Source organism: Scardinius erythrophthalmus (genome assembly GCF_964197995.2).
Source record: "Scardinius erythrophthalmus genome assembly, chromosome: 20".
NCBI lineage: Eukaryota > Metazoa > Chordata > Actinopteri > Cypriniformes > Leuciscidae > Scardinius > Scardinius erythrophthalmus.
This window is the reverse complement of record NC_138240.1, coordinates 33311184-33335839: the sequence shown is the minus strand read 5'-3', so window position 1 is coordinate 33335839 and position 24656 is coordinate 33311184. Positions and strand designations below refer to the sequence as shown.

Genomic DNA, 24656 nt, shown 5'->3' with positions numbered 1-24656 from the left:
GAGGCAAAAGTCATAGTTAATAGTTAGTTAATATGAAATTACATATAAATATGTATATGTAAATCCTCAGTGGGTCAAAAAAGCACTCTTGGTTCAGCTAATTTATTTTAATATAGGCTACATTTAATCTATAACACATTTTCATGTAATTAAATAACATGTAGTTAAGTGTCCGAAAAACATTTAATTTAGTTTGTACTTAGTATATTCTTTTAAAGTAGGCTATATGATTTATGTAATAAGTACTCTTTTTTTTTTAAGCATGCTGAAGTGTATTTTTTAACAAGTGTGATTATTTCATCCCTGAACTCATTCTTAAGCGCACAGGAGCACAAACGGCACTGCCATGTTAACATGTTTCTTGTGTGTGTGTGAGTTAGGAGGACGTCTGGTGAAACCCAGATTCCCTGTATCATAGTCACAAAGTGAGCAGATAAAGGGAACATGGCGAACTGATCTTCAGATCCTTTCTGAGAAAAGACACACCTAAACTATCACTCTCTCACAGATGGAGCAATAATATCTATAGATACATGTATCATGTGCGGAATGTCAATCATAAGAGCTGCAATTAACATCAGCGAAATGATGAATAATTACAGAAATAACTACAGATATTTCAGCTTTGTTTAGGAAAGAAAAGATCTGACTGAATCATTCTCATCGGTTCTTTTGAATGGTTCTCTCAAGATGATTTACAAATGGCTTTTAAACCATTTATGCAGGGTTTTTAGGACTTAAACTATATTAGGAAGGGATAGTATGTTGGAACCACTGTAACTAAATAACTAGTGCTGTCAAATTGATTAATCATAGGCCTACGTAAAAGTTTGTGATATATCACACACACACACACACACACACACACACACACACACACGCTTTCACTGAAACGAACCACCTGAATGAACTGTATTTCTAATTTCATTCAGACTTGCCAAAAGAGGAAGGATCAGTTAAAAAGAAGAAATTGATTAGAATAGGCTACACTAAAGAGATAGTTCACCCAAAAAAGAAAGTTTAACCTTTAAATTGTTCCAAACCTGTATGAGTTCCTTTCTTCTGTTGAACACACAAGAAGATACTTTAAAGAATGTCAGTAACCAAACAGTTTCTGGTCCCCATTGACTTCCATAGTATTTTTTTTCCTACCAAGTCAATGGGGACCAGATATCTTTGATTACCAACATTCTTCAAAATATCTTTTTTTGTGTTCAAGACAATACTGAAGCTCATATACGTTTAGAACAACTCGAGGGTGAGTAATTTTCCATTTTGGGTGAACTATCCCTTTAATTCATACATCCTAATCACAGACCAATTCCAAAACAAGATAGAAAACACTCCTGAAAAGAAGAATCACTCAAAAACAACACAAAACTTTCCCAGATCAAAGTATTTTTTTATTGGTAACGTCAGCTTTGAGCCACACCTTCACCCGTTACCGCTCTCACAGTCTGGCGCGCGACCGCTGCGTCACAGTGACGTCACGGCGTCGCTGAGATGACGTTGTCGGCAGTGGTGGTGATAGTGATGTGCGCGCTCGCGTTGCCGCTTCACATCTCCGCGTATCAAGCGTGGGTTTAACGATTCCAGCGCATGGAGTTGCGCAGCGACGCGGTCCTGGCGAGTGTGGAGATGTCGGAGGTGAACAGCGACGGCGGGGCGTCGGAGGGCGAGGCGGATTACGAGAGTTTGCCCGCTCACGCGTCGCTGGGCACGCACATGACAGCGGGCGCCGTGGCCGGAGTGCTGGAGCACACAGTCATGTACCCCGTGGACTCGGTCAAGGTAACTCAACTCAACTCAACTCTACACAACACAAACACATCCACTAACATGTGTCAGATGCGCTGGTAGAAACCACGCGACGCAGAACTCAAGCGTACTTCTCAAACAAAAGTTAGAGTAGACCAGCATGGCAAACCTCTTGATGACTCAAACCTTCTCAAATCGTCTCAAAACAACAAACCAAGTTAAACCAGCACAGTCGGCCATGCTTTTTGCTGTGAGAATGACCACTTTACTACATTTCAGCAGTGAAAAGTTGCCTTTAGCATCAGTTGTTGTGTGTGCTTCACTGACAGCTGCTCTAATGACCTTCACTGATGTCTCTCTCTAAACTCAGGCTTTTCCAGTGTCAGGTAATGCACATGCTTAGAGCTTAGAGAATACAAATACTGTGTGTGCTACTATTGTGTTCAAACTCTCACAATAAAAGCTGCAAGTCATGCTCCTAATGCATTAATTCATGCATGAGTCATCTTTATCAACCTAGTAGAGACATTCCTTGTGAAAACAAGTGTGCTTGATTGTATCGTTTACTTCACAATAATAGTTTACTTCAAATCTTAAAAGTCACTCGCTGCCTTAAATTAAGTACAATCAAGTTGGATGTTTAAATAATTTCAACTTAAATCACATTAAACTTATACAAATAGTTGAAACTTGTATAACTTAAAAAGTTGAAAATTGCTTAACTTTGATGAGTTAAAGCAATGTAAAAACTTTTGCTGTCATAATTCTTTGCAGAGTATATAATTGTACTGAAATAAAAGGCTAATTAAAGAGAGTACACTTTAATGACTGTTTAAGTAGCCTACATTTTTAAAAAGTGCACTTTGTAATAGTGTTACATTAAAAGTTTTACCCTAAAGTACATTTTAAATCTTTATGTTTTGATAATCTTTTATTGTGCTTTAAAGAACGCAGTTTTAACTGTAGTGTGTTTTTCGATATTATATGTACAGTTCGTGTATTTTAAATGTACTACTAAATTGCAAATTCATAATTACAAATGTGTATTTTTTATACGTGTATACAAATAAGTGTATTTTAGTTTATTATAAATGCTTGTCGGTAAATTAACAATAGATGAAATTACATTTACAGATCTACTTCAACTAATTGTGTTTAATAATTCAAACTATAGTGCTTTTTCATTTAATTGCATGCAGTTAGGTGTCTGAAAACATTACATTCAACATTACTAGTAAGTTTTAGAAGTATGCTAAAGTGCACTTCCCCAAAGCCTTACCCTTGAGTAATCTGGGTGTATGTGGGTCACGACCATAATGCTGCTAGTTTATGGGCCTTTGCTGCGGCGTAAACTCACAACCTGTTAGTTAGCAGCCGCGAACTTTGAGCACTAGGCCACGGCGTCCTTGAAAAGAGGAAATTGATTTTAACTTAAAGGGATAGTTCACCCAAAAATACAAATTCTCTCATCATTTACTCGCCCTCAAATTGTTCTAAATGTGAATGAGTTTCTTTCTTCTGCTGAACACAAAAGAAGATATTTTGAAGAATACTGGTAATCAAATTCCATAGTATGAAAATAAAAAATACTATGGAAGTCAATGGGGACCAGAAACTGTTCGGACTTTCTTCAAAATATCTTCTTTTGTGTTCAGCCGAAGATAGGAACTCATACAGGTTCGGAACAACTTGAGGTTGAGTCAATGATGATAGAATTTTTATTTTGGGGGAATTGGTATTTTTGGGTTATTTTAGTTGTCCGGTCCGATTCATTATTTCATAGAGTTCTTTTTGAGAAACGAAAGGTGATCTTTGTTTCTCCCTTGTTGTGCATATTTCATCAGAGGTGACATTGTCGTCTCATGATGATGAGTGGAAATGCCAGGGTGTGTGTGTGTGTGTGTGTGTGAGTGCAGCGCTAATCTTCAGACTAGCCTCGGTCCGGCTTTAAATCAACAGTTCATTCAAACGCAAGCCTGCCAAGCCAGCTAGTTCACTGAACAAAACAGTCCTTTGCTTCCAGTTCTTTATTGTAGGTATTCTAGCCCTATCTCTTCACAAACTGGTACTTTGGGTACAAAAAGTGTCCTAACTTAGTCTTTTTGGGAAACTTGCGAGTGAAAGTGATCTGTCACGGTGCCAGATTGCTCTCTGCATCTATTCTGTGGGACTTGCGTAGGCTATTGTCATTGTTTCCTTAGTGGCTGCCAGATTTCACTTGCTCGCTCTACGCGACTGAGAGCCGCATACGGGTACGTGTCTGGAGAGCACATAGTCACAGAGACGCTTCTGATGCCTAACAAACCAGAGGCCCTGGACTTCACCTGGAAGGGATTTCTGCGCTGTAATTGGTTTGTGTGTTCATGGGTGTGTGTTAGCCCACGACAGACGCAGAGAAAGAAACTCGGTTAGAGATCACAGAGGGAGACGCCATTAGTAGGACAAAGGGTGAATCTTTCTCATGATGATGATTATGAATATAAGGAAATTATTATTTGTGACATTTAAGAAATTTAAGACATGAAATCAAAACTGACCAATTTTTCGTTATCAATTGTCCTTGTTTTCATTGTAAATAATTATTGCATGCTATTTAAAAAAACGAACAAAAATCTTTTATCATAATGATGTCTCTGCATCTGAAATAACCCCTCTCTTCATTTGATGTAACCGTCCTAAACCATATGGGCAATGAAAAATGTGATGTTTTTATAATAACAAATAATAAAAAATGACCAATTCAAATAAATGCATCCAAACTTTTCAACTTAACCTATAATTAATAAATTTTTTGGCTAAAGTATTCAAATATGTATTTCATACATACAATAATGCACCTCTACAATAATTAGCATGTTTTTAAAATTAAAATTATTTATATATATATATATATATATATATATATATATATATATATATATATATATATATATATATATATATATATATATATATATATATATATATATATATATATATATATATATATATATACACACACATACATAGTATATTTGTTTATGGTTAATTCAGGTTGTAAAATGTCATGTGGTGCAACTCTCCCAAACTTATGACATTTATAAATTGAAAATTCATGACTTAGAAAGCTATATTTAAAGCACTTTTCTTTTTTTTTCTTTTTTATGATTATGATGTGTACATTTGTATGTATTCGAGGTAGGGCTACTAAAATACTATCACAATTTTTATTGTAAATCGCATAGACGGATGTCTGTAACTGTTGGCAGCATCTCGCGAATGACACGGTGCTCTAAAAAACAAAAATCATTTATCATAATGATGTCTCTGCATATGAAATAACCCCTCTCTTCATTTGATGTAACCGTCCTAAACCATATGGGCAATGAAAAATGTAATGTTTTTAAAAAAATTATAAAAAATGACCAATTCAAATAAATGCATCACAACTTTTCAACTTAGCCTATAATTACCTATGAATTTTTGGCTAAAGTATTCAAATATGCATTTCATACATACGATAATGCACCTCTACAATAATTAGCATGTTTTTAATTTCTAAATTAAAATTATTTTTGATGTTTATAAATATATGTTTATGGTTAATTAAGGTTGTAAAATGTCATGTGGTGCAACTCTCCCAAACTTATGATATTTATAAATAAAAAATTCATGATTTTTGAAAATTCAAATTAAGGCATCCAAACTTTTCAACTTAGCCTATAATTACCAATGAATTATTTGGCTAAAGTATACAAATATGTATTTCATACACACAATAATGCACCTCTACAATAATTAGCATGTTTTTAATTTCTAAATTAAAATTATTTTTGATGTTTATAAATATATGTTTATGGTTAATTAAGGTTGTAAAATGTCATGTGGTGCAACTCTCCCAAACTTATGATATTTATAAATAAAAAATTCATGATTTTTGAAAATTCAAATTAAGGCATCCAAACTTTTCAACTTAGCCTATAATTACCAATGAATTATTTGGCTAAAGTATACAAATATGTATTTCATACACACAATAATGCACCTCTACAATAATTAGCATGTTTTTAATTAAAAAAAAATATATATATATATATTTTTGATGTACATATATATTTGTTTATGGTTAATTAAGGTTGTAAAATGTCATGTGGTGCAACTCTCCCAAACTTATGACATTTTATAGATTAAAAATTCATGATATTTGAAAATTCATGACTTTGAAAGCTATATTTAAAGCACTTTTATTTATTTTTGTATGTATTCGAGGTAGGGCTACTAAAATACTATCACGATTTTTATCGCAATTTGCGTAAATCGTGTAGACTGATGTCTTTAACTGTTGGCAGCATCTCGCGAATGACACGGTGTTCTACGCGGCGCTCAAAGTAAAAAGTTTTACACAAAAGTTTTGCCACAGTGATAGTTTGACCGGTCTTACAAATTGCATGGCTCTATGATGCATCATCTCTCCTTTATCCAAAATATTCCCAAACTACGGATGTTGATTATTTTTAGGCCAAGTCCTTATCCTGCGGCCTGCGCTGAATTCCCCTTCCCTGTTCCTGTGCTTTCGTCCATGTCGTCACGGTAAACCCGCTCTGTTCGGTTCTCACGCTTGATTTCGGTGCGCTGCTTTCAGATTTCACATCGTCTAGAAATTGCTCATGCTCACATCACGATTTTATTACCATTTTGATTAATCGCTCGGCCCTAATTCGAGGTGCGAATGAATATGTTATTACCTTTAACGTTTAATTTAATTGTTATACCACATGACATTTTAAGAGTAATTGAATTTAAATTTTCTTTAAAACAAAGAGTGCTTTTCTAGGAAACTGGCACACTTTGAAAAAATCTTTCCTTCCTTTTAGAAAATTCTTCCTTCTCTTCACCGTATACACTTTAATGTGTCATTGACCCCAATACTCTCATATCATAGACTGTTTATTGAGTCAATAAAATCTCGTTTAATGTTCTTTTGCTCAAATATACAGCACTTGAGTTGTTGCATGTCTTCATTTTTAAAAGAGGAATTAAATAAATTTTGAGATCATTATGAAAGTAGGTTATATTCCTCTAACACTCCTAACAGAAGATTAAGACGTTTAATGATTCATGTGACAGGCCTGTAAATCATTTGTCAAACATCCAGAAAGCGATTAAGCGTACAATACTTCCTCTAGCTTTTGTCTGTTGAAAGGGAACAAGGGACACCGAGATTTAGGCCCATATTAGCGATGGAAATGTTGATTAGTGACTGATTATTTTTTTTATTTGCTATTTTAAAGCTGACAAGTATGTTTTGAATACAAACTTAAATGTGATGTTGAAACAATTACCAAAACATGTTGCAATTCAGTGACTGGAGCACATGTTTGTAGTAACTCGGGCTGTTTTAGTGTTGCAATGATTCAGGCTTTGCAGTCAAACTGGAATTTCCAATGTGTGAGAGATTCTGGGGGACTTGCCAGCGTTACGAGGGTTGTCGCTTCCTAGAAGCACCTCTGAGGAGTGTTTCAGGACATGACATGCTTTTCCAAACATGACCTTTACTCACACACACACAGTCCTTGTGTATGTCTGATCAGTCACACTCTTAGGAAATAAGAATGGTGCACATAATGCATATTTTTCATAGTTTGAAATGAGGCGTCTCTCTCTCTCTCACTTCATTAAAGGCTGGCCATTTAAATCCTTATTCGGGACGATTTGCCCCATTTTGATCACTTCTGTCGACTTCAGTGCTTATATCCGAACTATAAACTTTTATCTTCTGTGATAATATGAATAAAAAATGTAGCCCAATTCCACAGGAAAACCACAGACTTGGCAACACGGTTTCTCTGGATCACCGGCAGCGCGAAACACATATTTGAATGTTTTGGCATGATTTTGTCCAAGGTTTATTAGGTATATTATTATCATTGTCATTTAGGAACAAGATCGAGTGGGTGTTTGAATCGAGATCACGATCGTCAAGATCATACATTTTCAACATGTTGGATATTTGCGATTTGAGATCGCTGCGGCCCCGATGTTCTCCCGAGCAGATTCATTCACTGCTAACACTCATCACACCACAGGAAAATCAGACAAGATTATCTATAGAACCATCAAGTTTATCGGGACTTTACCTAGGATTGTCAGAAGGGAAGAATTGGGCCCAAAATTGACCGGATTAGCCACTTTCACACTCCCTGATTTCTGGCTTCCGGAATGGCCCACGCCGGGTAAAAGCTTTTCCGGTTACAGCGATAGCCGAGCCTAGTAAGAACCAGATCGGGAATCGAAGTCTTCATATGAATTAAATATCATGAAAATGATTAGGAATGCACGATATATCGGCCGATGTATGTTCATTTTTAATGTTATCGTTATCGGCCCGATAAGAAAATTTGCCTGATGTATTAAAGCCAATAAATAATGGATTATTTCCTTCGGCTGAGACACTTCACTGTTCGCCATGATGGTTTTGAATTGCTTGAAAAATATGATTGGAATCACTTTAAAAAGGAAAATACAGTAAAGTGCAAAATTAGCAGTGCAAGTCCGTCATAAAGGCCACATACAATTTTAATGAGAACATTACAATTGTGTGATTGGGACATGACTTTTAATGGTGAGACTTTTGTTTTTGTAATCAGACTCTCAAAATGTATTTACAAATTTCGAATACCATGTAATGTAGTCTTTAACACCCACTTAAATGTGTCGTTAATCTGTAGTTTTTCCTTCACATTTAATCACTGAATGAATGACACTCTCTGCAAGACCTCGTGTTGTGAATGTGATGCATGTCCAGTAAGAGGCAGAGCGTGATTCAGAGAGATGCAGCAATACTAGAGAAACCGGAGGAATGACGGTGTTTTCCTCTCTAGACACTGACCCAAAATACACACATTACAACAATGCAAATGAACCACTTCTTTGTCCATCTTACGCACAACACAAGCTTTGTGCTCTTGTGTAAAGATTAAAAAAGGTTATTGTTTACATTGAAGTGTTGAGTTAACTGTCAGGCCTCCAGACTAATAGCATTGGTGCCACAATCTTCTATATATTGTTTTTTATCTATTACATTTTTATGATTGTATTGAATTAATACATGCAATTGCCAATAATATTGCATATTTTTTATCCCCATATGTGATCTCACATTTAATATTTTAATTTAGAGTTTTCAATCAGAGTTTATAGGCACCTGTTGGAATATTTTAAGGCAAATTAAAACAGCATTTATTTCTTATTTATTTTTTGCAATTAAATATCAGTAGAACCAAAGGACTTTTACATGGCTAACTAATAGCTCGGCCCATAACTCCGACTTTAAAGCTCTTGATTCTACCTTGTACTTGCTCTTTTGAATATCTTCCATAGTTCTTGCATATTATCCATAGTATAACTGTAGCAATTGTTTTGAAAAGTAGTATTGCAAACGTATAGAAAGATGATACAAATGTATTTCTGTAATAACATGTATTTGTATCCCCTTGCTCCACATGGATATTATATGCCATGTAATATATTATAATGTGTGCATGACCAGGGTACAAAACAATTAAGTTAAACTTTTTAATCAGAAGTTTTGGGTCAGTAACATTTTTGTAAATTAATATCTATAAAATCACTTATACTCACCAAGGCTTCATTTATTTGATTAAAAATACAGTGAACATTATTTTAGATATTATGTAGCTTATTAGCCATTATTATTTTTCCAATTTAAATGGTATATGGCCGATTTGCATATTCAATTATAATTTATATTTCCTGTATTTGGAAGTACAATGACTACAAATAAAACATGATTCAATTTCAATGACATGTGAAAGCTGATTTGAATGTTCAGCCTGACGGTGTTAATCAGTGTAGAACGGACCGACAGACGGGCGTGTGTGTGTGTGTGTGTGTGTGTGTGTGTGTGTGTGTGTGTGTGTGTGTGTGTGTGTGTGTGTGTGTGTGTGTGTGTGTGTGTGGTGTGTGTGGTGTGTGTGGTGTGTGTGGTGTGTGTGGTGTGTGTGGTGTGTGTGTGTGGTGTGTGTGGTGTGTGTGTGTGGTGTGTGTGTGTGTGTGTGTGGTGTGTGTGTGTGTGTGTGTGTGTCACTCCCCATGGGTGGGCCGGGGCAGAGGTCGTAATCTCACACATCCAGAAGGGTGTGAATGTACTAGAGTGTCTATTGCATTTGGGCTAGGTTGATTAACAGGCAGTTATGTGCACACTTACGGTACATAGGCCTACTCACATTCCTGTCGAGACTGTCACCTCACTGTTACAACAACAGGCGTTTGAGTTTAGCAGTTCAGTTTAAGCTTTCATATAATTTCAATTAATTACAGCTGCATAAAGCCAATAGAGAGACGCTTTGAATCGCTGCGTTTTCATTAGCCTACCTTCAAATTGCTCAAACTGAAATTGCGAATTGAAAATACACCCAATGGAAACATGCCAATTTCACAAAAAAAGTTTTCATGCTCGCATGAGGCGGTTTATCAGGCAATCCGGAAAAATGCAATGGAAACGTTTTTTCCGCATTGACAGGTCACCTGCTGTACGTAAAAGTCGACTATTCTTTAAAGATGACACGGTGTGTTTGGACAGAAGACGAGACAGAGTTCTTCATTAAAGTTACTCATAAAAGACAAAAGTTTGACGGGAATTCTGGATTCTAAACAACAAAGAAATGCCACAATTTCTCAAGATGGGAGGGAGAAATATGAGCCATTAATGCTGTGATAACACGCCTACGTCTTGATTTTTGGAAGGACTTATTGCGAGAGGAATAAAATTACATTTTAGTCGCATAACATCAGTCAATGGAAACGCCGTCATTTCCCAATAGTTTTTTTCAACATTTAGAAAATATCACAAAAGTTTTTCGCAAATCTGTAATGGAAACACGGCTAATGATGCAAGAAAAACATTTCGGTATCCCAGTAGCGGTGTAACGGTACACAGAAGTCACGATTCGATACGGGTTCGGTACAGTAGGAAAGATGGTCACACTTTAGTTTAGGGTCCAAATCTCACTATTGACTAACTTTTAACTATGACTTTTGCCTCAATAAACTCCTAATTACTGCTTAAAAATACCTTAGTTTAGGTATTTGGTGGATTAAGGGATGTTGAATATTATGTAGAATAAGGCATTAAAGGGTTAATTCACCTAAAAAATGAAAATTCTGTCAGTAATTACTCACCCTCATGTTGTTCCAACCCCGTAAGACCTTCGTTCATCTTCGGAACACAAATTAAGATATTTTTGATTAAATCTGAGAGCTGATCACTCCTCCATAGGCTTCTAAGTGATTGAAACTTGCTGGCCCGGAAAAGTTATTAAAGAGATCGTTAATATAGTCCAAGTGACTCCAGTGGCTCAATCTTCGCTCAATCAGTTGCTCAAGCGACGAGAATACTTTTTGTGCGCAAAAACAAACAAAAATAACGACTTTATTCTACTATTCATTTCCTTCTCTCTAGGCCTCGAGTTAGTTTACGTTGTGTTTTTGCGTAGCGCGTCTGTGTTGCACGTCATCACGTAGGCTCACTATTGGTTGACGCTTGTCATGTGATGCGTGATGATGTGCAACACAGACGCGCTACGCAAAAACACTACGTAAACTAACTCGAGGCCTTGAGAGAAGGAAATGAATAGTAGAATAATGTTGTTATTTTTGTTTGTTTTTGCTCACAAAACGTATTCTCGTCGCTTGATAAACTTAAGATTGAGCCACTGTAGTCACTTGGACTATATTAACGATCTCTTTAATAACTTTTCTGGGCCAGCAAGTTTCAATCACTTAGAAGTCTATGGAGGAGTGATCAGCTCTCAGATTTCATCAAAAATATCTTAATTTGTGTTCCGAAGATGAACGAAGGTCTTACGGGGTTGGAACAACATGAGGGTGAGTAATTACTGACAGAATTTTCATTTTTGGGTGAACCAACCCTTTAATATATGCTTTTATAAGTACTAATAAACACCAATATCCTAGTAATATGCATGTTATTGAGAATTGGACCATAAACTAAAGTGTTACTGGAAAAAGCAACAAATCCCCAAAGTTAGGTTTCTTTTCATTTATTTTGAACGGACAGCTAGTGCACTAGCGGCATTAAGTTCCCCTGAGGTAGTTGGTACAGTACAGCCTCCTCTAGTGTGTTTAAACACTCCAAGCTTAAGCTCAACCCTCCTATACTTAATCTTACGAGTTCCGCTCTGTTTCGTGCGCAGCCTTTCAAAGTATTCTTTGCCTAACGCTCCAGTAGTTTGAAAAGAGCTGGGTCAAATGCCATGCCAGGCTTGCCAGCTCGCCCTCGTTGCTCCGGCTGCCCAGCCGGCTTTAGTCCTGTTCCAGTTAACTGGGATTGTGACGGGGCCAGTTTTTCCACCTCCCTGCTAATCTGAAGCATCCTAACTCACCAAGACAAGTCTAACTGCTCAGCTGATTTCCTACATATCTGTACTGGTTTTGTTTCTCACATCACTCTGCCTTTATTTCATGTTCATATGTAATAATAAGTGGGAAAATGTACAATGAGTACATCCGTCATTGCTTTGTTTTGTGGACATACAGGAGTGTATTTGATCATGCCTTAATGTGCTATTTCGCTGCTGAAGTCGTGATTATTAGCTTGTCGTGTTCAAGTGCTTTGTTGTCTTGAGAGGGGTTCATGTCCAATTTCCGACTAGGAAACTCAAATTTATGTTTGTTTTGTCTCTGAGGAAGTGTAACCCATTGAGGTTTGGAGTTTCAAACGTATATTTTCATGGCGTTTTGTGTCTTTCTTGACTTAATTTGAGGAAACTACTCTGGCTCAGTGTTTTCTGTGGCATGTTAAGCTGTTCTTCTGCTTTTCATTCGCTAAAGCCCTCCAGAATGCACTCTTATTCCTAAAATAGATTTGTTTTTAACAACATTGCTCAGATTTCTTTTACAGAATCGTTTGAAATGGATCAGAATTTTCCACACAACACATCTAGGTTAATATTTTCCAGGAGATGTCTGTTATCCAGCTAGCTGTCGTGGTTTGATGACGGGGGTTTATATTGAGTAGTTTTGGGTTAATTAAAACTTGGGTGTTTGTATAGTTCTCTTGTTAAAGAAGAGCTAATGGAAAAGCTTTTGATTAGCTGTAATAACATCTTGCTCAAGGTAAGCTGTAACCGGTCTCACCGGTGTGTCTAGGGTTTAAGTTTAAGTGGTAGATTTGGATGGATAATGAGGAAAAATGTACTATATATAGACCTACTTCAATGACTCTGTCACTTCATCATGCATCATATGTGCGTTGCAGTCTAGCTGTCCTTTTTTGCCTAAAATATTTCAGAGGATATATATTGCAGTTGTATAGCGAAATTTGCTCACAAGCTGTATATTAGGGGTGTAACAGTTCAAATTACTCACGGTTCGGTTTTTATCACGGTTTCGGTACGGTTCGGTATGTTCAGGGTAAAAAAAGGACTACTGTCAAATAAAAATAAAGAAAATAAGAACAAATAATCAAACTACAAACAAAAGCACAAATACTAGGCTATAGAGCAAAGATAGAAATAAAATAAACAGTGCTTTTCAGCTTTTTCAGATTGTTGTAACAGTAGTTTTCAGGTACAGAAATTGAATGAAGTAATCAAATGCGAACATTACATATAATCTTCAGGGCCTGAATTTCATTTTGGAAATTGGGGGGGAAATCCCCCCTTAGGTGATTCTTATGGGGGGGGGGGATTTTTAATTTGAGGGGGGAGTTTTAGACTTTTTTTTTAATTACATTTATCTCGCCTAAATGTATGCTTACTCATTGCATTTTTACCATGGGGTCATTTTGTTCTTAAGAATTTACACAACTCAAGGTAGCTTGATTTCAATCTTTGAATTAAATTGAAAAAAGTAGCACAAATAAATAGCCTACAATAGAATAAAGATACCAATAAAGAGAAAAAAAGAGAAGTTTTTGCTTAGGTCTAAAACTAGTTTTCAGAAATACTACAGAGACTGAATAAAGTAATCAAATGTAAAATAACACTGGGTAGTATTTTAGTCCTGACTAAATTAAATAAATAGGCTATTAATCCTGATTCCTTAAAATGAAAGCTATGTTTTGTTGTTTTGACAAACAAATGAATGACAGACACGATACGGCTGCTGTCCCTTTAAGAGCTAGTGCACGGATCCTGTTTTGATTATACAGTCACATGCGCTTTATGCTTATTCAAGACATAACCGACTGTGTTTAGAGGATACTCAAGACCGAAATTGACATAATTTTCTTATGTTTTTGACTGTTAAAGCGATATAATCCACGAAAAATAACTTTTGTGACCCGCGAGCTGTATGTGAGGCGGCTTTACTCTATGTATGTGTGCAGAGAAAAACTATCTCTCAGACAGCGCGCAAGTACCGAAGAGTTTAAAATCGCGTGAATGTTTAAACTGGTGAGACTTAAAAAGACGTGCAAATGGTAAACTTTAGTTACTCATGATGCAATGCTGGCCCGATTATGCAAGTGACAATTCCGTCTATCCCGAGTCCGACTCCCGAAATGCGAGAGAGTATTATCGCCGCCTGCTGCGCGCTTAACGATTACCTTGTGCAACCCATTTAGAGAGACGAGAGATAAAAGACGCAGCGCCGCTGAATGTGAAATTGCGTCTCGCAGACAGATTTAAAATGACTGATTTGATTTTATAATCTGTGTGGATTCATTTACTAATACAACCAACATGCTGAAGTGAATCAATGTTTGCGGGAATTTCCCGCATTATAAATGGGAGACCTGCGGGAATGATAAAAAATATGCGCAATACCCGCAATCCCGCACTGAAATTCAAGCCCTGATCTTCATTGTATAAATTAGATATAGATTAATCATTATTTAAGTTTCAAAAGCTATGCAGTCAAGAGCAGTGAGTGATTTCCTTGTCTCTTGTTGTTTTATTAACATTAAAAACACAGACCGCAGGAATATTAGGTTGCTGTCACTTTAAGAGATAATGCACAGATCCAGTACACTGATACTGATACACATGTTGTCTTTCTCGACTGTTTACGTTCACTTAAGACATAACCTCCTATGTTTGCTAGGATCCTTGCCAAGACGGACATGTTGACATAATTTTTGTGTGAATTTGTCCGTTCAAGCGCAAGACTTGAAAGATAACTCAATATTTGCTCGCTGTCTGATGCACGGCTTTCTGTGCGCGTGCTTCAGATGAGTGCGCTTGAATGATTAAATTTGCAAGTCTTAAATTAGTTTAGTTTAAACACAGATAGCATAAGTGTTAGGGCTAGATTTTAAAATCGTTTTTTTTATTACAGAATCGATATTAATTCAAATTAAATTGCTTTATTTTGTCCTTGCTTATAGACGAGGTTGACAGACGTTAGCTACTTTCGTTTCAACTGAGGATGAAATGTGTCATTATTTTTGAGTTGTGAGTGACGTAATATCCCTTTCAAGTGGACACGTGAAAGCAACGTGAGACTGAACACACTGAAAAGCCCTCGAGCTACTCATATGCTGAGAGAGAGATAAGACAACAGAGCTGCACGATTCATCTTGAAAAGACTGCGATCTCGATTCAAACACCCACGCGATCTTCCATTTCGTCTGTCTATTAAACCTTTGACAAAATCATATCGCAACATTCAAAGCTGACCAGAGAGAGTAGTCATGAAACGGCAGTCTTTTCAACCTCATAGTATCATTATTTCTGTGATGCAATAGTTCAAATTATCATAGAAGTGCTGGGATAAAAGTTTAAAGTTCAAATATAAACACTGATGTCTACGATAGCGTTCAAAATAGAGTAAATCAGCTTTTGATAGAACTTGGTGCTTAAAATAACACATTTATCGATTACATTTTCATCACTAGGTGGCGACAAGTGACTGTTAAAAATGTATTTATTGAATCATTTATTATAGAGAATGTAGTACTGTATGATGCTGCTTCTGAAATAAGTCAGAAAGATGTGATGAACTGTTTTTATGACTCATCTTATACATCATGTTCAGTCAAGTGAATGATTTAACTTTTCCCCATGGTCTAGTGAAAAAAAAGGTCTAGTTGTTCATGTTTTTTGATCATCGGTGTTGTAATGTATTGAGAAGCCAGAATGATTATCCACCGACAGAAACATACATTAGCCGATCAGATTTAAGATGAACCGTGGTGCGAGGTTTTTTGTTTTTACACTGTGAACCGTTACACCCCTACTATATATTGTATCTGATTTGTGAATTGTACAGATAAATGAGCTATAATCAATAAATTTATTAAACTTCATTATTCATTAGTCAATTTTTCTGAATCAAAATTAATTTTTAAATTAATTACTTAAAAGTGTGTGACGCCTATACTCCCTCCAGAAGTATGGGTGGCACTAAACTGTGTGGTAATGTTAAACATGATGTTGCTCGTCTCTTCATGTCTGAGCGGGCGTTTTTTGGGCACAATAAACGGCAGTGTGTGTATCAGGCTTTATTCTGATAGTCAAAAGTCTGGCTCAGCTAAACTATGTGTGTTATGATGATTTGTGCCAATTCATTCACATTAAACAAAGCATGTTTTTATAGCGTTGTTTAATGTTGGGTAAGCAGAAAGATGGACGGCTTCTATCTTTGTCTACGTATTGTTGGTATTTCCTTCCATTTTTGTTAACAAATTTTGTTTCTGTCACGAAATATCTATTTTTGGGTGTCTCTGTAAATTATCTTTTTGTAAAACATTATGATATCAGATTTTTTTTAGATCAGAAGTCAGAATAGAAGAAACGGGAACCGATCTTTATGATTAGGTCTTGTTCCTGTTTGTAAATATATTTGTTTCTTTGCATATCAAATATTATTCCTTTTATGGTTGATTATCCTAATATCCTACTCTCTTTCTGTTCATAGACACGTATGCAGAGTTTACAGCCGAACCCAAATGCCCAGTACCGCAGCGTGTACGGAGCGCTGAAGAGGATTGTGCGGACTGAGGGCCTCCTTCGGCCCTTGAGGGGCCTCAATATCACTGTACTGGGGGCCGGTCCCGCACACGCGCTCTATTTCGCCTGCTACGAGCGAATCAAACGCAGCCTTAGTGACGTCATACAGAACGGCGGCAACAGCCACATTGCTAACGGTAGGAGAAGCGCTTCGTTTCCTGAAGTCTTTATGAGTGTCCATTAGGGATAATTGGTATTTTTGGGTTATTACAATACTCCAAGACATATGGTTAACAAAAATGTACTGTTGATTACAATGCTAAATTTGATATTACATAGTGTGTGTAAATGAATAGGCTTGGACTTGGTGCTGGAAACCCAACGCACAGGACAATAGAGACACCAGAATAACAATATTCATGGAGCTGAAAATACTGAATTATTGTAGATGAAAATGCGTGCACTCTGTCACTGACTAGATATATTTAAAATAATGTTGGCCAAATAATATTTGGCATTATCAGGACCACAAATATTCCCCTATTGAATTATTATACAGTATATTCAACATTATATAGTAGTTTATTGTTGACACTAAAATAGGGGTGTAACAATATATTGTGTCACAATATAGCGCAATACAAAAATGCAACAATATGTATCGTGGATAGTTCACCCAAAATAAAAATTACCCTGTGAGAAAAAATTGAAGTTTTCAGAGTCAGTACTACATTAAACTACAATATATTATGTTGTATATGATGTATAATAATGGGTGAATATTATGGGTCCTGATAATGCTTATGTTATAAGTCTTATGTTATCAGTAAAAGTGGCCTACATTATTTTAAATATATCTAGCCAGTGACAGAGTGCAAGCATATTCGTCTAAAATAATTCTGTATTTTCAGGTTCAGAATCATGAATATATTTATACTGGTGTCACCATTGTCCAAGCCTATTCATTTACACCCGCAATGTTATATCAAATTTAGCATTTAATCAACAGTACATTTTTTCTTAATCTTTTATTATATGTCTTGGAGTATCGCAATAATATCATATCGTGAGTTCAGTATCGTGATATGTATCGAATCGTGAAATTAGGGTATCGTTACACCCCTACACTAAAACTCTGAAAACTTGAATTTTTTCTCACACAGTAATGTTTATTTTGGGGCGAACTATACACAATATATATTGTCACTATCCACGATACATATTGTTGCATTTTTGTATTGCAATATATTGTGACATGATAACCTCTGTCCATTGAATGTCTATAGATTTCTGACTTTAGAACCAAAGAGCAAGGGATCGAGGGTTTATAATTCGAAAGGCTCAGGTCAGGGTTGTTTTTGGGAAATGAAAGGGAAAGTAGAGTGCTATCTTGTCTGGGGAAAAGAGACATGAGTTTCTGTTCTAGTTTTTCCACATGTTGTCACTTGATATGGTGAATTTTCTTCTCTTCTCCACTTCAGGTGTGGCAGGGAGTGTTGCTACTGTCCTCCATGATGGAATCATGAACCCAGCAGAAGGTATTCTTCTTCCACTGTCAATACCGTCAATAATAAATCTTATATTTTTGGTACTGTTATGAGCAGGACTTGACATTAACTTATTTGCTGTCCAGCAACTGTGGCTCCTGGTTTTCCAAAGTCACTAGCCACTCAGCAGCATTTTCACTGGCCACAATTTTGACATCGATACCATGGGGGAAAACTGCCATATAGAATTGGTTTAATATTATCTCATAATTTGGCAGAAGCTATATTAGACGGCTGTCACTTTAAGACCTGACGCACGGATCCATTATACTGTTACACATGCAGTTTTCTTTCTCAACTGTTAACGTTCACTTGAAACATAACTGACTGTGTTTACGTGAATCCTCGCCAAGATCAGCATTTTACACTCTCTTGAATTATATAGTTGGGTAATTATATTGTATATAATTTGCGGGTATCAGGAAACCACTATCAATATGCGCGTTATTGAAATCGCTTTTGATTGCGTGCTCGTTTTTTACTTTCACTTTCCAATTCACGATCACACGTAAGCCACTCACACTTGTATTGTAGTCTCACTTGTATTGTTCGTGGTCAAAAATTAGCACATTGGAAATTAATTGGAGACAATTTTCATCTAGTGGAAGCGTTTAGTACCAAATATATTTTTATTGAAAGCTAATTTTTTGAGATATCAACCTCAAATTTGGAAGACAGTTTGTTTAAATCTAAACAAGCTGCTATGGCTTTGATTTTCTCACAGTTTTAGAGTGAACTAGATATTTTATATAATAATTGAAAATGGTATTTTTGTGCATTTTTCATAACAATAAATGTAAAAAAAAGACCATACTGAAGTCTGTGCTCCAAAGCACTCAAGATTTATAACAATTTAATTTCAGGTCCATGCTCAAAAAAGTGAAGAAATGGATTATAACTACTGCATAAGTATAATTTAGTTCCATAAAATCCAATTAAAAACACAAAATATTAAATAAAAAAAACTCTATCGAACTAAAATAGTACAATCATTTCGTTAAAATAAAAAAAGCTGTCATTTTTGACTGACAAGCACCCAGTACCAGAGAGGAGTTAAGATATTAAATGATTAAATTGAACAAAACTAACTTTTTATCCACACTCGTACTCCTAAATACATTTTACACGTCACACACATCTATAGTTTACTAGTTATAACACATGAATGCTTGGTGTATTATTAACCATGGTTCATAACAGTTGGCATAGACTGCATTCTTCAGAGAGTTACATGAGTGTTTCGTTTATATACGTCTTTTTCTTCTCTGTTAGTGGTGAAGCAGAGGATGCAGATGTATAACTCTCCGTACCGAAGCCTGTACGACTGCGTGCTGACGATCAGCCGTAAGGAAGGACTGGCCGCCTTCTACCGCAGCTACAGCACTCAGCTGACCATGAACATCCCCTTCCAGGCCGTTCACTTCATCACGTACGAGTTCATGCAGGAACATTTCAACCCAGAGCGCCAGTACCGGCCCGAAACGCACATCGTGTCGGGAGCGGCGGCCGGAGCCGTGTCCGCTGCCATTACCACTCCTCTAGACGTGTGTAAGACGCTGCTGAACACGCAGGAGAACGTGGCGCTCAGCTCCGCGCATGTTAGCGGGCATCTCTCGGGGATGGTCAACGCGCTCAGGACAGTTTACCGGCTGGGAGGCGTTCCTGCGTTCTTTAAAGGCATCCAAGCTCGGGTCATTTATCAGATGCCGTCTACGGCCATCGCCTGGTCCGTCTACGAGTTCTTCAAGTACTTTCTGACCCAACACGAGCCACACATCCAGGAACTGGGGAGGAACACTCACAAGGCCAGTCCCACATGAGGCCCGACCCGGCCGATCCAAAGAGCGAGTGTGAGGATCATGTTGGAAGAGAGAGGGGGAATGTAGAGAAATGCAGTAGACACTCCAGTCTCGAACCTTTTAATTTATTGGAAGAGTTTAATGTTGTTACAGGAATGTATGGACGCTGCACACTACAGAACGTTTCTGTTAAACGTGACTGAAACGGAAAGGTAAAGATGTGTAGATGTCCTTTTGTATTCTCACCCACATTACATATTTATGATTGAGCGTGATGGTGTATGGATGCGCATCTATATTCATGTATGCGCTCATACTGTCTTCTCAAAACAAGTCCATTTGGACTTTATTGGCTCTTCTGGACTTTTCCATTTTTTAGGGGTTCAGGAGAGTTTAATTTTTATTTTAATTATTTTTAATAATTGAAGGCATTTCTAAATTTTGCTGCGCAATAATCAGACCAATTTTTATTTTTGTTTTTATTGCCTAATCATCTATAAAAGCTGCCTGGGTTTCAAACTTTTTTAAATTGGACACACTGCTCTTTTAAAAACCTTAATGTGATTATTAAGAACATCTTTATGTACTAGTCAGGGAAGATGGCATATTAAATTTGACTGAAATAAATCAAGGCTATTAGGAATGGAAGTACAGTTGGCAATTTTGGCCGCTATAATTTTTACAACATGAACAACAAACATTTAATTTACCCTGAAAAAGTCAGTTTTATTCATTTAGATGATCCAAATGTGATTTTATACTTTACATTTTTAAGAATTTGATTTCCAAAGAATGAATTGGATGCTAATTTAATTAAATCGCCTGATTTCATCACACTAAAGCACTTGGGATTTCTGAAACGTATAAGGATTCCTCTGCTAATGCATTCTGAATTACTTTTACTTTAGCAGTGAAAGTTGATTTTTTTTTTTCGTGTGATAACTTTTTCTTTTGTTGTTTTATGACATAATTGCCATCAATATATTTATATACATTGATATTTATATAGAATTTGAGACATGATCTATGCAGAGGGTTTCGCAGCTTTGGAAGGTCTTCAGCTTGTAAGACTAAAGCTAAAGCTGCAGTTGAAATCACAATTCCTTAATGAATTACAGATAAGGTTTCATAGCTGTTTTCCTCCCCTGGTGATCCATGTCAGTCTGGGACCAGGTTTATTCTGTTTCTTTTGTGTTCCGTCTCTGTGAATCTGGAGACTTATCAGAATAGAGCTTACCTTTTTTGCCAGAAATAGACCTTTACTCAGAGTAGATGTTATGAAACGCAAACAGGGTTGATATTAAGACATTGAAGGCGCAGGTTCTGCATATCGGGCCTCCATGAAATTCGTAATTAAAGATTTAAAGGGATAGTTCACCTATAAAATGTCCTCATTTACTCACCCTCATGTCGTTCCAAACCCAGAAGTCTTTCGTTCATCTTCGAAACACAAATAAAGATTTTTTTTGTCCATCCGTTGAAAGTCCACACAACCAACATTTTCTGGCTACAAAAACATCATAAAGACATCATCAAACTCTTCTGAAGATGCACAATCGCTTTATATGATGAACAGATTTAATTTGGGCACGTCAGGTCATATTTGATTAGAAGATTTGGATTAAAATGTTTGATTCACATGGATCACTTTTACAATGTCTTTATGAACTTCATGAAGCTTGAAGATTTGGGTTGTGCGGACTTTCAATGGAGGGACAAAAAAACGAAACTATTAGGGGTTGAACTACTTCAGGTTGTTTTAAAGTCGACATTTATGTGATCAAAGCAGAGTCGGCGTCTACTAGTCGCTGATGGCGTCATGAACAAATAAGATGAACCTCGATTTGAGACTCGAACGCGGGTTGCCTTGTGCACAGCTATGGCATATGACAGCGCTACATAACAGCTTTTTTTATTAGTTCTTTTGCCTTTGGGTCATTATATTTCCCCCAGATTTCTGCTCGTCCTAAATCAGATACAGATAAAGTAGCACAGTAAAGGTTACATTTAAATGAATGCATTGGTGAGAGAACGATTGTGTGTGAATTAATTCTCCCTGGCAGCGTCTCTCTACTAATAGTGAAGCTTTGAGTTTTAGTTACGATGAAATATATGCTAGAACTTTTCAGTTTCTAACCTATATTATTGATAAATCACAGAACAGTGATGACAATACATTTCTGTGAATGTTTCTGTGTGCGATCTGCACGTGATTTGTGCGCTTTTGTGTATGTGTGCGTAATGTAGAAGCAGTTTAGAATGACGATTAACTTTCCTGTACAATAAGCTGTCTAAAACGCGCATTCACGCGATGAATTGAGCATCCAGATGTTATAATCAAACAAATCTTGTGGAGCGCTCTCTGAATATACATTTATTTGTCATTTTAACTTAAACAGAGTGTAAAAGTGGACTTCAAAGATTTCTTATCCTGTAGCGCCCTCTATAGGCCACGATCAGCGACTAGTCGAGGTCAAGCTTACAGCTCATAGCAGAGCATTAAAGTCGACTAGCCGTTCAACCCCTATGGTTAGAATATGGGTGAATAAATGACAGAATTAAATTGTTTGGGGGTAAACTAACTTTTTAAAAAATTAAAAAAAAATTGTAAGACTTTGCTAATTTCTTTTTACACGCATTTGTTCTGCTTGAATTTCCTGAGTGAGGCCCAATATGTTGGTTTAATAGTTTTCGTTCCTGGCAAATGACATATAGCACATGCTCTTAAAGGGATAGTTCACCCAAATATTAAAATTGTCATCATTTGCCAACTTGTATGAGGTTCTTTCTTTTGTTGAACACACAACATATTTTGAAGAATGTCGGTAATCAAACAGTTGACGGTAGCCAACTAGTAGTTTTTTCCTACTATAGAAGTCAACGGCTACCGTTCACTGTCTAGCTTCCAACATTCTTCAAAATATCTTTTGTGTTCATCAGAAGAATGAAACTCACACAGGTTTGGAACAACTTGAGGGCGAGTAAATGATGACAGAGTTTACATTTTCTGGTGTACTATCCCTTTAAGGGCGTTGCACTGGAATCACGCACAATAATCAAGCAAGTGAAGGAATAGATTTGTAAATAGTGTATAGTATTTGTAAGAGTTCTTCATTTTGAATATATTTGATTTGACTTTTAGCTCTTGACTGAGATGACGTCCTGTTATTGGAGCCACAGATGAAACGCACACCAAAAGCCCCTTCAGCCTTAGATATCACAGCGCCAGTGCTTTATTTTGCACATCACCAAACATTTGCAAAGGACTGTCCACATCTCTGTAACCTGTGCGGCGTACGGGACGGTGTGTGTGAGAGTGTTTCTGCTCTTCTAGCTGTGTGGTCTGTGCCTTTCCTGTGTCCTCTCTCACTTCCGGTTCCCTTGGACTTTTGTCCTTCTGTTTGTTTCAGCTCAGGAGGATTGGACATTCCTTAATGCCGGTCCAATGAGAGTTTTGTTTGTTTGCCTTTGATTAAATGCTTATTGGTTTAGTGCTTCATTTGCTTGTGTGTTTCCAGACCACTATTTTTAACTATAGCATCTAGGAACCAAAGAAATTGACTCATTCACTCACAACATTACCATTACAGTATAGCTTTATATATGACTAACTGTTGGAGGTGTTGAGATTGTGATGTGTTTTAGGTTTTCCTTTTCTTGTTTTTAGGATGCGTAGTCGGTTCATTACGACTGAGAAGATGGATGTGCTCATATTAGTCATAATGGGCCTGTTTGGCCTTTTATTTGATTGACCAAGGACAAATTTCCGTTACCCTTTGGCTGGCTCCATGTTGTACGGTGGAAACCCCATGGGTTTGTTTCCTCTGGGACCAGCATTTTTGAATGCTTCGTATCTGTAATTGCTCTGCAAACTAGCTGTTTTAAAATACACATTGTATTTGACTCAGTATTTCATTTCCCTCATGTTAAAAGTTTTGCATTTGGGTGGAATATTAATAACATTCCGTTGGTTTTGTGTATGTTGATCTCGCCTGATCATCACTACGTATACCATGCATTGAGAAAACAGATGTACCGATGTCATATCCTGATATTTGCCACATTAATTGTGCTGCAGTATTGCTCAATATGCAACATAAACGCATTCATGTCCCGGCCGCTTTGTGCGCACATTGCAGAAGAAGTGGGAGGATTTTTGATAAAGATAGTGCCATCTAGTGTACGCAAGTTTGTTTTTTACTGCAATGAAAATGAAAAATGTAGAAACTGATTGGTGGAAATGCTGCTACAGTTTGGAACACTGGAGCTGAAATAAAATGCACAATGATCAAATGATGTAAATGCGTCTTTTTAAGTAAAACGAAGTTTGAACCATTGTATGAATGTATTGCTATGTGTGAGTTGATTGGAAGGCTCATTTTATGTCCTGTTAATAAAAAATAATTAAATTCAGAAACAAAATGAATTTAAATAGACTATATGCAACACGTTATTATTAATATCTTATTTTTTTCTATTTGAATGAAATAGTTATTTGGCTGAAGTTCATTTTAAAATTCAATTTCTATATTTAAAAAATATATAGTTAAACTATTATAACCTGTGGACATGTCCACAGTGCACTTATGACATGATTTTATGGTAGGTGATGCTGTCATTTGTTGAAACTTTTTTTATTT

General features: G+C 36.5%; 1 protein-coding gene across 5 annotated transcripts; it reads left to right on the top strand.

Annotated features, from left to right (window-relative positions):
- Positions 1-1480: 1480 nt before the first annotated feature.
- On the top strand, positions 1481-24430 carry slc25a37 (solute carrier family 25 member 37). Of its 5 annotated transcripts, none has more exons than XR_014028946.1 (6): positions 1481-1791; positions 16639-16867; positions 18152-18208; positions 19490-20067; positions 20170-20228; positions 23684-24311. XR_014028946.1 is itself a non-coding variant. In XM_081349084.1 (4 exons), the coding sequence occupies exons 1-4, from the start codon at positions 1600-1602 to the stop codon at positions 20035-20037; spliced, it is 1026 nt and encodes a 341-aa protein (XP_081205210.1). In that variant the 5' UTR covers positions 1481-1599; the 3' UTR covers positions 20038-21395. The 5 variants fall into 5 exon arrangements, 1 of the variants encoding a protein (XP_081205210.1); XR_014028947.1 differs by having other exon boundaries at positions 23159-24311; XR_014028945.1 differs by having other exon boundaries at positions 19490-20228; positions 23159-24430.
- Positions 24431-24656: the final 226 nt, after the last annotated feature.

What these genes read in the sequence shown, in the direction of transcription:
- slc25a37 (XM_081349084.1), top strand. Translation starts at nt 1,600, where the DNA reads ATGGAGTTGCGCAGCGACGCGGTCCTGGCGAGTGTGGAGATGTCGGAG. An exon ending in CAACAGCCACATTGCTAACG is followed by an intron (nt 16,868 to 18,151) that starts GTAGGAGAAGCG and finishes TCTCCACTTCAG; the next exon opens with GTGTGGCAGGGAGTGTTGCT. An exon ending in AATCATGAACCCAGCAGAAG is followed by an intron (nt 18,209 to 19,489) that starts GTATTCTTCTTC and finishes CTTCTCTGTTAG; the next exon opens with TGGTGAAGCAGAGGATGCAG.